Source organism: Podarcis melisellensis (genome assembly GCF_964234715.1).
Source record: "Podarcis melisellensis genome assembly, chromosome: 7".
Taxonomy (NCBI): domain Eukaryota; kingdom Metazoa; phylum Chordata; class Lepidosauria; order Squamata; family Lacertidae; genus Podarcis; species Podarcis melisellensis.
The window spans coordinates 16,436,184-16,450,698 of NC_138539.1; the positions used below are offsets into that span (position 1 = coordinate 16,436,184).

Genomic DNA, 14,515 nt, shown 5'->3' on the forward strand with positions numbered 1-14,515 from the left:
CATTTATTTTGCTGTGTCTGCGCATATGCATGTTCCTTGAATGAGTCTGCAAGGTGCCTGAAGGCCATGAGTTGGGCAAACCTCAATCTTGCATGGTCTATTTCTTTCTTTCCCCCCTTGTTTGTTTGTGGAACGTGAATCCCTGTGGTCCAGCAATGAGTGTAAGAATTATAAAGCAAGAACACACACTTGGGAAGGTATTAAAGCATAACTCAGCTGGGTTAACTGGTCCCAAGTAGGTACTCCTGCTTTTAAGAACACAATCCAGCCCGGCTGGATATATATTGAAGTCTAGTTAGTCCTGTGTTCTTTGCATGGATGCTAGGAAACAGCAGGCATTAGGTGGTACCCTGGAAATCTAGTATCAGTGGCCACTAGCCGCAGTGGCTAAGTTCTACCTCCACTATCAGTGTGACTCTGAATAAGTTGCTATGAGTCAAAGGTGGGCAGAGTGTTGTGTTTATGTCCACTTGCAGGCTTCCCACAGGCATTTGGTTGGTCACCGTGAGAGCAGAATGTTGGAGAAGATGGCCCATTGGCCTAAATTGACAGGCTCATGCTATGATCTAGTTTTTGGCCACGTGTGATCTAGTCCCCATGGGTAGCCAATGTGGTGCTTTCCAGATATTGCTGGACTGCAGCACCCATAGTCCCAGCTGGCAGGGCTGATGAGAGCTGGAGTCCAGGAATATCTGGAGATTAAAGGTAAAGGACCCTGGGCAGTTAAGTCCAGTCAAAGGCGACTAGGAGGTGTGGCGCTCATCTCACTTTTCAGGCTGAGGGAGCCGGCATTTGTCCACAGATAGCTTTCCAGGTCATGTGGCCAGCACGACTAAACCGCTTCTGGTGTAACAGAACCCGTGACGGAAACCAGAGCTCATGGAAATGCAGTTCACCTTCCTGCCACAGTGGTACCTATTTATCTGCTTGCACTGGTGTGCGTTCAAGCTGCTAGGTTGGCAGGAGCTGGGACAGAGCAACGGGAGCTCACCTGTCAGAGAAGTTCCTTCACTGACATCACCCCATTGCGGGGATTCAAACTGCTGACCTTCTGATCGGCAAGCCCAAGAGGCTTAGTGGTTTAGACCACAGTGCCACCCATGTCCCATATCTGGAGGCCACCATCTTGACAACCTCTAGTTAAATCACTTTCCCTAAGGGTGGTCATGTTGAACTGGGAACGAAGCACATTGAGCTAGTTCATATATTGACAGTACAGGACCGTATCTTTTTTTAAAACAAAATTTTATTGGTTTTGAAACAAATACAATAACCATTAAACAATTATCTAGCAGTACAACTAATGGTGTTTGTTTTACCCCTTGTCTCTAGACATACACTTAACACAGTCAACATTCAGACATAACGTAACCTCTCCATTGAGAATATTGAGTGGTTGGTATAAGGAGGTCTTGATTTTGGTCATTAACAAAAAAGAAAGGGGTCCACGTTTCTTGGAAGGTGTCTCTATTTATTATTATGTCTTTAATCGCCCTCCTGTGTCTGGTAAGATGCTTAGATATTGCTGTATCCCAGATATTATTTTCCCATATGTCCAGGGGTATTTCATTCTGGTTCTTCCATTTCTGGGCTATCGTTAATCGTGCCACAGTCAGTAAGAAGCCTACTATTCATCATGGCAGAGCGTGGAGCCCAAGTCTATGTCCGAAGATCGTAGGGCTAAGGCAGGATTTGGAGAAAGCGGTTGGCCTGTAATTGGACCATATCTGAGGGGTCATATCTGTCAGGTCATATGGCCTCCGTTGGGGTTGCTTGTCTAGTCAAGCCAGCTTCCTACTGCTGAGAAGTGGGAAATGAGAAAGGAACCGAACCTTTCTGATTTTGAAAGATTATAGGGCACCCACACTGAGGGCACTGGAACCCCAAAATAAGAATAACAACTACAGGGCATTGATGCTAAATTCTCACAACTATTTTAAAGGGAAAGAGTAGCAGCTCGCTGTTAACTTGCTAAAAGAGGCAGGGTAAGGTTGCGAACCGATCTTGTTCTGGAAAAGTCTCTGATTTTGCAAACTCTCAGAAGTGTGGGAAGCACAGCCTGTCCAGTCGGAAGTGGGACAGAGAGACAGCAGCACAAACGAGCAGCCTGTATAATTCAATTTCCAATTACTGCTATCACGGCTGCTGCTGTTGTCTGACAGTGTGGATTGTGTGCTTCAAATGGGAGCCAAATGCACTATGCGCTGATCTATAAAACCTAAACTGATTGTGCCGTAAACGGATCATCTGGAAAGGCCCCCAGAAGTGCCTTAATGTTCTCGGGTTGCAATGTTTTCTACACTGTCTGATTTGTTTCAACGTTGTATTACAGATCCCTTCTACAATCAGGTCTATCCATCAGGATAAAATCCTAGCACTTAGACAGCAGACACAGTTCTTGTGGGAGGCTTATTTTTCTTCGGTTGAGAAGATTGTATTGACCACGCTAGAGGTGAGTAACTGTTCTCAGGTATTAGTTGAGGCGTTGGCGGTCTCAGTGCCCAAGCTTTGTCTGACCTTGGCTCTTGAGGGGGGAGACAGTGGGTCGCTCGGGAGGGGGTTGTGTGCACATGTGAAGAACGGGGCAGAGGAAAGACCTTCACCGTCTCTATAACTTTTCTCCCCTGAGGAAATAACATTTCTTTGTTACTGGGCCTGGTGTAAGAAAAAATGACACCATGACAAATGAGAAGCCATTCCACTTCCAGGCAAAAGTTGCCTCGTGCAGACTAGTGGCTTCTTGGGGGCTTTGCGGTGGGTAAATCAGTATTCTTGTCGTGCCTGGCGAATGAGGTCTTTTAGGGAACCTTCCTGGATAAATCGCTTTTCTGAAGAAGTAGAATTGCAAAGCCCTCTCTTCTAATGGCAGGCTTTTGTGCCCCCAAGACATTTTGATGGCCTTTTGACTGGTCTGCCTGGGGTGGTGTGGGGTGAGGCGCTTAGTAGGACATAGAGTAGATTCAAGAGGAAGATGACAGAAAACTAACAAGGAACTCTGATGGGAAACGAAACGAGTCTGCCGCATTTTCAAAAGGGATTTTTGTAGAGCTGTGGGTGCATGTTACAAACCCTCACACGCACACATTTCTCTCTCTCTGGGACTAAGATGTGATGTTAAAAGTATGATTTAGTATTATCAGCACTAGTAATTTCAATTTCTGTTACTCCACAGCTGATGGGGAATGTTATTATCCTAGTTTGCCGCAAACCATGGTTTCCTGTTTAGTCCAAACCCTGCTAACCATGGCTTGCAGAAGCCCCCATCGAACTATGGTTTGGGGCCCTGGTTTTCTAAGCAATTTGGGTTTGGCAGGCTCAGACATAATGACAATGTCTAGGTTGCTGCAAACCAGAAATGGTTTGCACATGCAAGGCAAGGAAGGGATGTATGTAAGGCCAAGGCCGCCATCAAACCATCAAACCATGGTTAATGCTCTTCAGATTCCCTCATCAATTATGATATGTAACCACACTTCAAACCATGTTTTCGAGTGCTGGTCTATGAGGGAACCATAGCTGGCACATCTTAACTTTTGATGGTGGTTAGCACTGTCCTGAGGAAAGAAAGAGAGGAGTGCGGACTTTCTCTCCGTTTCTAAACCATGGTTTGCAAGGGGCCATCATTTTATCTGCATTTGGCTCTTCTCTAGTATACACACACACACCCTTAAGTCTCATTCGGTTATCCTGACTCAGTTGCAGCCAACATGTTTCTCTCCAGATGTTGATGGACTCCAACTCCCATCAGCCTCTGCCAGCATGGCCAGTGAGTAGGGATGGTGGGTGTTGTAGTCCAGTAACCTCTGATGGGCACCTCATTGGCTATCCGTGTACTAGATGAAATATGAAGCTTATCTAATGCAACACGCTTTCCTTTGGTGAGAAATTCCCATGTTCAGCCCATATTGGATTCCCCACCCCCTTGAATGAGAGTTGACTTGAATTAGCAGAAGTGTGTTTATGCCCAATAAAAGTGGAATTGTGGCAAGCCTACACACTAATGTTAGAAACAGAAAAAAACATCTTTTTAGATTTAATTTTCAGCAGGGATTTCTTTAATGCCATTATCTTTTACAAGGCAAAATCCAAAGATGGTATTTAGCAACATGTGTGCACCAATTTTCCCTGTGCTTTTTATTGTTAATGGAGGAGCTGTAAATTTGTTCCCTTTTTGTCCTTTCCTGTATCCTTTCTTACAGATTCCTCCCCCTCGCCTCCCCCGCCCCCCCCCCCGGTCTGTTTCAGCTCTGCAGACGGTTAAGTGTTGTTTTCATGGCCAGAAATAGCCATCTGTTAAATTGGGTAAAGCCCTTTTAGGTCAGGACCTTGGCCCGCAAAATAACAGGATCTGTAAGCAGCACAGGCACATCTGAACAAAGGCATTGGATGCCTGCTTCAAAAACTGAACCTGGCTGAGTTGCTGGGAGGAAAAGCATCGTCCTGAATCTCAACAGTGAAATCTCACACAGTATTGTGTATGATCCGTGTCGTTTAACTAGAGAGGTGTCCTTTCTGCACTGTCACAGGAAAGCCAAACTTGGCATTCCTGCTGCAGTTTTATTGGTTGTTTCTTCTGAATGGGCAACAGCAAGAACGACAGAGACCGGGAAATGGAAGGGACCCTGAGGGTCATCTAGTCCAACCCCCCTACAAACGCAGGAATACGCATCTGTCCCGTATGGGGATTGAGCCCTTTAACCTTGGCACTATTAGCACCACGCTCAACTGAGCTATCCAGGCATATTTATCCTATTTATTTCTTCCATTTGCATGCCAACCTTCATCCATAGATCTCAGGGTGGTTCGCAACATAAAATTACAATCTAAAAAAACCCCACAAAATAAGAACAGCAGCAAACCAAGAATTCCCCGTCCCACAACACGTTTAAAAAAGCATGGGATGTCAATCAGTCAACTGCCTGGTTTAAGAGGAACATTTTCAGGCCTGGCACCTAAAAATGCATAATGAAGGTGCCAGGCGAGCCTCCCTGAGGAGAGCATTCTACAAATGAGGGGCCACCACAGAAAAGGCCCCTTCTTGTGTTGCCGCTCTCTGGACCTCGCATGAAGGAGGCACACAAAGAAGGGCCTCATAGGATGAACACAGAGTCTGGGGTGGTTCATATGGAGAGAAACGGTCCTTGAGGAATTGCAGTCCTAGGCCGTTTAAAGGTCAAATCCAGCACTTTGAATTGAGGCTGGAAACTAATTGGCAGCCAGTGCAGTTGGGCCACTTAGCAACTCAGACCGTCAGGCCCACCTCACTACACTAGGAGTGGGAGGACTACAGATGTTGTTGGACTCCAATTCCCATCAGCCCCAGGCCAGCATGGCTAACGGTCAAGGATGATGGGTTCTGGAGTCCAACAACATTTGGACTTGGTCACAGGTTCTCTACACTGACTAGCACTTTTCCAGAGTTTCAGACCTTCCCAGTTTTTGTCCCCTGGAGAAGCCACGGACCAAGCCTAGATCATTCTCCTGCATTTGAAATGTGTGCTCTGTCACTGAGCTGTGAGCACTGGTCCCCTCCTTGTGGAATTTCCCTCAGCAGGCAGACCTTATTTTCATTAGACCTTTTGGAATATTCCTGTTTGTTTATTGCGGCTTCACTTAACATTGGCCATGTTGGCTGGAATTGATGGAGATTGTATGCACCATTTGTGGGGACGATACCCAAGGTTGGGCCTTGCATTTAAAAAACAGGAGCTGATCTCCTCAGCATCCTGCTTTTTTGAACCCGTACAAAATCAGCTGCTTTCTTTACATTCTGCTCCATGCAATTTGTGTACACCATATTTTTGTGTGTGTTTGCATGGGGCGGGGGAGAAGGGGAAGGAGGCGAAGGTAACAGTCATCGTTATTCCAGGAAGGTATCACCCTGTCTAAATCTACCGCCAGACTAATTATCTTATGCAGGACATTGATGGCAAAATTGTAGCATGGATTCATCAGCCTCGCAAGCTGACATGCCATTTTAAAGAGCGAAAATATTTTGACTCCGGCTTGCAGCATCTAATAAGTTCGCTCTGTTGCCACGGTTTCTGCGGCGCCTAATGAGGTAGTTTGAATACCATTATGCGAGGCTTCTAACCCGCAGGAATGCGTACGGGTCCAGCATCATCGGGGCTGCTTGGGAGAAAAGAGAAATAGATTAAACAGGAATGCTAAACAACCGGCCTCTTGCTGGCTTTCTGCAGAAAAGTGTGCTGATTGCTACCTTCGGCAAGCAACACCACCTCTCCCGTTTCTCATTCGGACCTTCTTAAGAGTCGCTCCTTTTCCCCTTTCTTTTTTCCCTTTTAACAGATTATTCAAGACAGAATATTTAAGCACATATCACGTAACAGCTTAATATGGAACAATCACCCCGGAGGGTTATTTGTACTGCCACAGTATTCATCATATCTGGGAGATTTTCCTTACTATTATGCTAATCTAGGTAAGTGATTCTCTGTGCATGACCTTCCCTATACGGAGGCTGGATCTCATGGTGTGTCACAAAGGGGGTACGGGCTTTTCAAAAAACCTGGGTGCAGGGCTGTCTTAAGCATATGTGGCGCTGGGGTGCAAAGATCCACCCAGCGTGTGTGCCCCCCCCCCGATTGCCCAGTTCCAGGAGCGCAGGAGGGCGGAGCCAGCCGGCCGCCTGCCTCAGCGTCTCGCTGGCTCGGTCACCCCAGAACCTGCGGCACAGAGCCGCCCACAGCAGAAGAGCCTGCCGCGGCGCTCTGACCAACAGACGGGCTCTTCCCCAGACTCAACTCTCGGGCCCCGGACTCTCGGTCTGGCACCCTGAGAGTCCAGCGCCCGGGTGCCCCGCACCCCCAGCGCCTATGGATAAGACGGCCCTGCCTGGGTGCGCAAATCAGGAACCAGCCTTGTGGTACTCCCACCTCACCCCCCTTTCTGGAGTGAGTCTCCCCACATCCCCCCAGTTCTTTCCCTTCTCAGCATTAACCCCTGTTAGCTTGCCCTCAAACTGGGCCGCTCAAGTGTTGCCATCAAACACTTGAAGAAGCTAACGGGAGTGTCTGAACTTTCAGTTGGAAGGAACACCTCAGAAGCACAATTTTAGCCAACCATTCCAGGGAGCAGGCATCATCCCACTTCCCCAAGCAACCCCCCCCCCCCCCGCAAAAAACCCAGTTACCTTGCAAAAGAGGGAGGGGGTAACAAATGGCATGGGGTCTTCATCCCAAAGAGAAGACTGGTTCTGTGGCAGAGCAGGCAGTGAGTCCCACTAGCCTCAAGGTCACTTCAAGCACATTTTAAGCTCTTGTCTCTTGAATTCTCCCAGCTCCCTGTGAAGCGATGCAAACCGTATTTCTCTTGTGAACTAGAAAGATCGGAAGGGAAGTTTTGAGGCGCTTCTACGAGCCGTTGTGATGAGAGGATCTGCTGTGCTTTTAAGCTGTAGTGTTTCTATAAATGCCACATGTATTGCAAAGACATGTTTAGCACCAGTGGAGGGAAATCAATCCAGAGGAAGGAAGGAAGGAAGGAAGGAAGGAAGGAAGGAAGGAAGGAAGGAAGGAAGGAAGGAAGGAAGGAAGGAAGGAAGGAAGGAAGGAAGGATATTTTCCTATGTGTCTGACTTCTAATTTACCAGCCATGTTACCAGCAAAGAGCCATGGTCCTTTCTGTATGAGGCCATTGCTTTGCCAGTTCTCATGCGCAAATTCTGTGGAGTCGCCAATTGGCCAACAAGTGTGGCATCTTACACGCCACAGAAGGAGTGCTGTGCAGATATGATTATGGTGATTAGGATGGTTAAAATGTGCTCACATCTCCCTCTGCTTGCATCAGCTGACACCTGTCTACCTATATAACGGACCCCTGATATTTCCACCTCTTGATCTTACTTCATTTCACCACAGGGTTGTTGTTCCCTATATCATCAGTGCCTTACACACACACACACACACACACACACACACACAATTGGTTGTGGTTGGAGCAGAATTTGGGTCTCAAAGAAAGCAGTGGGAGAGAATAGCTCTTAGTGTGGTGGGGAGGTTGAGCCACGCATCATAGCTGCCCATGACCTGTGGGTCATGCAAGATGCGTGCTGGAAATCCTTCTTGTTGAGGACCTGCTCCCCACGTACCTGTAGAGAGAGTTTCAAGTTTACGAAATCGATGGGCAAGCTTTCTAAGCTTATGAAATCCATTCTAATCGTAAGGACTTGCCTTGCAATGTAAGCTGCACTTACGCACCTGTGTCAGCAGTTCCTAAGTTGACAAGAGAGGCCGATTCAAAAGAAGCCCTCCGTGCGTAAAAGCCAACAGGTGGGGGGGTCAGCAAACAACTAAAAGGGACTTTCCGTTTATTATTTGTTCATAAATTCAGACTTAATCATTAGCAGTTCAAAGCTGTGCACGTGAAAATTAACCGTTCAGCAATAAAATCATCATAATCGTAAACCCCAACGGAACACTTCCTTCAAAGAAAGTCTTTGTCTGGTGCCTGAATTTGAGCAAGGAGCGTGCCTCTCTAATCTCAGTTGGGAGGGAGTTCCACAGGCTTGGAACATGTGGCTTCTGGTTGTTACAAGACATGCCTCTGAGCCATCGGGGACCCCCAACAGGAGTCAAGCAGGGAGATAAGGGATTGGGGCCTTGTAACTGATAAGGGCCTTGTAAATTCACACCAAAGCCTTACATTTGGCTGGGTAACAAATGGGCAGGCCTAGCAGCTATGGGGCAAGTTTGACCCGTGACCCACCAAGCCCAGTATTGTCTACTTAGACTGGCAGTGGCTGCCCAAGATCTCACAAGGACTGCCTTCCCATCTCCTGGTCCTTTTAGCTGGGTGTACCAAGAGACTGAACCTGAGACTTTCCATGCACAGAGCCACTGAGCTGTGGCTCCCCTCCTGCTCATGAAGTGGGACCTTCCGTCCACCAGGCCTCTCTCCAGCTGATCAGCCAACACCAGTCTTCCTCACAGCCCTGGTACCCTCCAGCTATTCTGGGCTACAGCGTCTATCAGGGCCAGCCAAGGCAGCCATGTTGGAGAAGGTGGAAGACGCCAAGTTGGAGAAGGCTGGCCTACACGGTCTGATCCTCTGGGTGACCTTAGGCCAGTCACTGGGCTAGCCTACCTCACAGGGCTCTTGTGGGGAATTAAACAAGGAGCCATGCCTTCCACTTTGAGCTCCTTGGATAAAAAAAAGGGGATAGAATTGCAATAGATAAAATCGATAAAAACCCAGTGCAGGGAGTGAAGCAAATAGCTCTTGACCCCTCCAGCCTCCACACGCGAGGGGCGGGGAAGTCAACAAATTTCATTTTGTTTCAGATGACAGCAATTCTTTACTGCTCAGATTGTCGCCCTTTACATAACAATATTGATTTGTCACCCTTTGCTTAACAACATATATTTATATATATTTTTACTGCTGGCTTCCTTTCCAGGCGTCAAGCCCCCATCCAAATTCACCGCCGTTATCCATGCAGTTACTCCTTTAGTTTCTCAGTCTCAACCTGTGCTGAAACTCCTGGTTGCTGTAGCCAAATCCCAGTACTGTTCACAGGTAAGGAATTATACTTGGCCTCTAGGCGGTCCACCATTGAGCCGTGTCTCTGGGATTACTTCAAAATAAAGGCTCCTCTTTGACATGCCTCTTGCTTGATAGATGTCGATGTGCTTTTCCAATGCAAGACTTTGGCAAATTCAACAGAGTTTAAAGAGATGTAAATAGCTTTTGTTTTGAGTGAAGATGGCACACTCTCCTGCGCCGAGTCAGACAGATGGTCCATCTCGCTCTGCCTGCCAGAGCCTGGAGGCCTCCAGAAGTTGTTGCACTGCAATTAGAGCATGAGACTCTTAATCTCATGGTCGTGGGTTTGAGCCCCGCGTGGGGCAAAAGATTCTTGCATTGCAGGGGGGTCAGACTAGATGATTCCTGGGTCCCCTTCCTGCTCTATAGTTCTGTGATTCTAATTACCAGCTCCAGCCAGGAATGCCAGCAGTCAAAGTTGATGCCAATGTCTGATCTAGTCAATAACTCTGTTCTGACTAGCAATGACTTTCTGGGGAGTCAGGCAAGTGTCTTTCTGGTAGCTGAGATCCTATGGAGTTGCCACCCTTACTGAAATATCATTCAGGAAGTTTTGATTCCATGCGAACTGTGTCAAAATGGAAAAAGACGGTTGTGCAGGAGGCCTCGTTGGAGAGTTGTGGTCAGCAGCACATGTTCCACAAGTCTTTTATCCTCCCAAAGGTATGCTAGTTGGTTTTGCATCCTTGCCTAAGGTCCAGTCCCAGAGCATATATTTTAGTTTAATTTACTGCCTCCTGAGACATTTATTGTCAGGCTAGCAGCCTTCTGTGCTTTAAAACTGAGATGGGGAACCTGTGGCTCTTTCAGGTGCTGAAGAACTACAACTCCCATTATCACTGATCATGGACCAGGGCTGATGGGGTCTAAAGCCCAATTTCCGGAGGGGCACCGGCCGGCCAGCCCTGCTTTAAAATAACAAAATGCAGAATTCTGCACCTGCATTTAAAATCCTGTGTCAAGGGAAGCTGGATTCTGCAACATGTTCAAACTAATTAAGGCACTATTTTCTCTTGAATAACTCTGCAGCTGTTACCATTCTGAATGTGCTGTTTTTGCTATGAAATGCATGGAAGACAGACACCCATTACAAATCTTGCTCAGGCACCTTCCTGTTTACTGAGATTTCATCAAGAAGTCCCTACTAACTTCCAAGCTTATATTTCCAGTCATAATGGTTAGAAACCTGCCTTTAAATTTACCCGAAAGCAGAGATTCTTAGAAAGCTGAATCTAGCTTCCACACATTCTTTCCTACTTCTGGAATCACAGCACACAGGCAACTCTGAAAGCTTAGCCGGGAGCTGGGTCCGATCCCCGCCCTGTGCTCACACAGCACGACAGAAGCGGCACAAAACTGCGTATCATACCAGCAGCATTAAAGCGAGAAGAGCCTCCTCTTTATATAATGGGACATTTTGGCCTTTGGCCTCTGCCAGAGTGAGCTGTAAGGATCCTTCCAGATGTGGCACAAATTGTTGTTCTGATGGCATCTGTCAAAGGGGTTGAGTCCCGTCCCCCCCCCCCCTCATTGTCAGGACAGAAAAATGAGTCGTGTACTTTTCTCTCTGGAAAGGAATTGGATTGAACAATTTAATTTAATCTTTTTTGGGGAAGCTCAGAATTGAACCGTGTAACTAAGGAGGACGCTTGAGCTTTGTCTTTGGGCTACGCAGGCTTTCCGCTCAACGAAGGATGAATTTTCCTTTTCAGATCATTGTCTTATGGAATTGCGATAAACCCCTCCCTGCCAAGCACCGATGGCCTGCCACTGCTGTTCCTGTTATTGTCATTGAAGGAGAGAGCAAGGTAAGTTTGGCCATGCCAAGGTCTCAGTCATGGGGACTAAATAACATTCATTCATTCATTCATTATGCTATATCCTAAAAGGGGATGCGGGTGGCGCTGTGGGTTAAATCACAAAGCCTAGAACTTGCCGATCAGAAGGTCGGCGGTTCAAATCCCTGCTCCTGCCAACCTAGCAGTTCAAAAGCATGTCAAGGTGCAAGTAGATAAATAGGTACCGCTCCAGCGGGAAGGTAAACGGTGTTTCCATGCACTGCTCTGGTTCACCAGAAGCGGCTTAGTCATGCTGGCCACGTGACCTGGAAGCTGTACACCAGCTCCCTTGGCCAGTAAAGCGAGATGAGCGCCGCAACCCCAGAGTCGTCCACAACTGGACCTAACGGTCAGGGGTCCCTTTACTTTTACCTTTACTATATCCTAAAAGTACGTCGGATTCCAACAATATTGTCAGGGACTGGACTGAGGAGGAATGGTGGAGACTGCCCCCCGCTGCACTTCCCAGAGAAGAGGGAGACAATACAGATTTAGAACAGTGGTTTGCAGAAGGTCATACTTCATAGGCTGCAGAGCAGAGAAGCTGGAAAATATTGGGAGAGGAGCAGGAAGAAGAAGCAGCACCAGGGGAGAGACAGCTGATTGGCTCAGTGTCCTTGGAAAGCATGCCAGACCCCCCCCCCTTTCCAGGTCCCAGCAAGCATTGAGAGTAGGAGAACAAGAAAGCTCAGAGGCAGAAAGCACATATCAGCCGTCGCAGGGATGAATTTTGATGGGAGAGACAGAGGGGGTGGGACTTTACTCAGAGCAATGCCATTATCCAAGAGAGACATCATTTATACATATCTCTCTCTGAATATTGAATAAAAGACTTGGTAAGAACTCTTCTTGTTTATCTACTTCTTGGCTGGGAAGTTACAGGTTACAGAGGGCCTTCTCGGCAGTGGCACCCGCCCTGTGGAACGCCCTCCCACCAGATGTCAAAGAGAAAAATAACTACCAGACTTTTAGAAGACATCTGAAGGCAGCCCTGTTGAGGGAAGCTTTTAATGTTTAACAGACCACTGTATTTTAATACTTTGTTGGAAGCTGCCCAGAGTGGGTGGGGAAACCCAGCCAGATGGGCGGGGTATGAATAAATTATTATTATTATTATTATTATTATTATTATTATTATTATTATTATTATTATTATTATTGGCTGCCCACCGTGGGAGGTATCGGATTCTCTGAAGCCTATAAATACATGAAACCAAACAATAAAAACCAAAAAGTTTTAAAGCAAGTTAAAAGCAAAAAAAGAAATTAAAAACAGTGGACTCTTAATTGCTTGCATGGGCCTCATGGAACGGAAAAGTTTTCAGTGAGCTTTGGCACAAAAGCTCCCGCTGAATTTCTAGTGGCAGGGTGTTCCACAGGGCGGTGGTGGTGGTTTTCCCACTTTTTACATCGGAAGCTGCCTCATACCCAGTCCATCTAACTCAGTAATGTTGACACTGATCAGCAGTGGCCCTCCAGTGTTTCAGACGGGGACATTTCTAATCCTACCTGCTGATACCAGGGACTGAACCTGGCACTGTGAGGACGAGGTGCTGCGTGCAGTGGCCTTTGACCTGAGCTAGCAGGGCTCTGCTGACATTCTTGCAACTCTAGGGCTTGCTGATATCAAAGATGTCAACCCTTGGAAGCAGCCCTTCCACAGGTAAAAAAGTCCAGGTTCCTGGGATTCTATTCCCAAACAACCACCAGATACGTTGGTGTGGTTATGTCTGGCTGAAAGCTTGGTTTTGTGCTGCTCTCCTCTGCACCAGAGAAAGAGCTGCGCAGCGTATTTCCAAAGTCGACCACATTTTCTTTTGCACAGCGCATTGGACCTCGGAGTCTTCTTTTCCATGCACACACAGAAACATGTCCTGTCCCCCCCATGAACAGCCTGTGATATAAATGCTAAACTGGTGGAAGGAAAAGAGTCTCATCTTGGTTTAACTGACATGGAATACAGCGTGGAAGGCTTGGGGTTTGGGTTTGGTTTTTATCAGCCAGCTGTCTAGAGCAGAACGAATTTTCACTCTGAAGTTTTCCAGGTGCTTTACGGCTGTTTGAAATGTACGGGCCTTGGGTTTACTGTCTCTCTCCCCCCCCCCACCCCGGTAGATTTGACAAGGGAAAAGTCAGTGCATGGCTAAGCTGCCAGGTAACTAGGTTCCTGACTCTAAATAGTGGCCATGTGAGCAGTACCAGGAGATTTGCTGCAGGGCTGAGATAGGAGGCTGCCGCTTGGAGATTGCCCACCTCTTCTGCCATTATTGTTTCTACTTTTCCTACATCAGAGAGCCCAAGGGAACAAAATGCCCCCTCAAATTCCAAAGCATGTGTAGGAACTTGCCTTGGAGGCATCTTAGAGACAACAAAGAAATCTTGACGTGCGGTCAACAGCACGCCATTCGCACGCTGGCAGGTTGCTCTGCGCTCCAGAATAAATTCCCAAAGGGGGAGGGAGAAAACAAAATGTCTGGACTTCAGAATGTATGATCTGAGCCAGGGGCAGGCAACATCTGGCTCCCCCTCCTCACCTGAGATGGTCAGGACTACAACTCCCATCATCCCTGACTGTTGGCCTTGCTGGCTGGGGCTGATGGGAGTTGGAATCCAACATTTGGCAGATGCAAGGTCGCCTGTCCTTGCTTTCTCAACCTGTGGGTCCCCAGATGTTGTTGAACTACAACTCCCATCACCCCTAGCTAGCAGGGCCAGAGTTCAGGGATGATGGGAGTTGTAGTCCAACAACATCTGGGGACCCACAGGTTGAGAACCGCTGCCTAAACCGAGGTTTCTCAAACATGGGTCTCTGGCTGCTTTGGGACTACAACTCCCATCATCCGTAGCTAGCGGGACTGGATGATGGGAATTGTAGTCCGAAAACAGCTGGAGACCCACGTTTGGGAAACCCTGCCCTAAACCAAATTTAGAGCAAGCTTTTTAAGACGTGGGACTGACCCACCTTTAGCCCAAACGTGCATTCGGGGGTTGGCTACTCAATTTGCCGGCATAGATGCGTATGGGTTGTAGGTCAGCTTGTGACCCGCTTTAGGTTTGGTTGAAATCCCCACTTGAGTGACTTTCAGCCAGTCGCTGCCTCCTAGTCAACCTTG

At 47.5% G+C, this 14,515-nt stretch overlaps 1 protein-coding gene and 1 long non-coding RNA gene across 4 annotated transcripts in view; one reads left to right on the forward strand and one right to left on the reverse strand.

Annotated features, from left to right (window-relative positions):
• The window catches only part of EXT1 (exostosin glycosyltransferase 1), a 258,791-nt gene that overhangs the window by 230,734 nt on the left and 13,542 nt on the right, over positions 1-14,515 (forward strand). The window contains exons 4-7 of the mRNA XM_081918797.1: positions 2,333-2,452; positions 6,310-6,442; positions 9,419-9,537; positions 11,277-11,372. Coding sequence (XP_081774923.1) covers positions 2,333-2,452; positions 6,310-6,442; positions 9,419-9,537; positions 11,277-11,372 — 468 coding nt within the window. The remainder of the gene's footprint in view (positions 1-2,332; positions 2,453-6,309; positions 6,443-9,418; positions 9,538-11,276; positions 11,373-14,515) is intronic.
• The window catches only part of LOC309374226, a 31,780-nt gene continuing 23,027 nt past the window's right edge, over positions 5,763-14,515 (reverse strand). Inside the window, exons 2-4 of one of the 3 annotated variants that reach the window (XR_014170421.1) lie at positions 7,154-7,339; positions 6,221-6,299; positions 5,763-6,129 (exon numbers count right to left, since the gene is read on the reverse strand). This is a non-coding gene — a long non-coding RNA (uncharacterized lncRNA). Of the gene's footprint in view, positions 6,300-7,153; positions 7,340-14,515 lie in introns of all 3 variants that reach the window. The other 2 variants (XR_014170420.1, XR_014170422.1) reach the window with 2 other exon arrangements.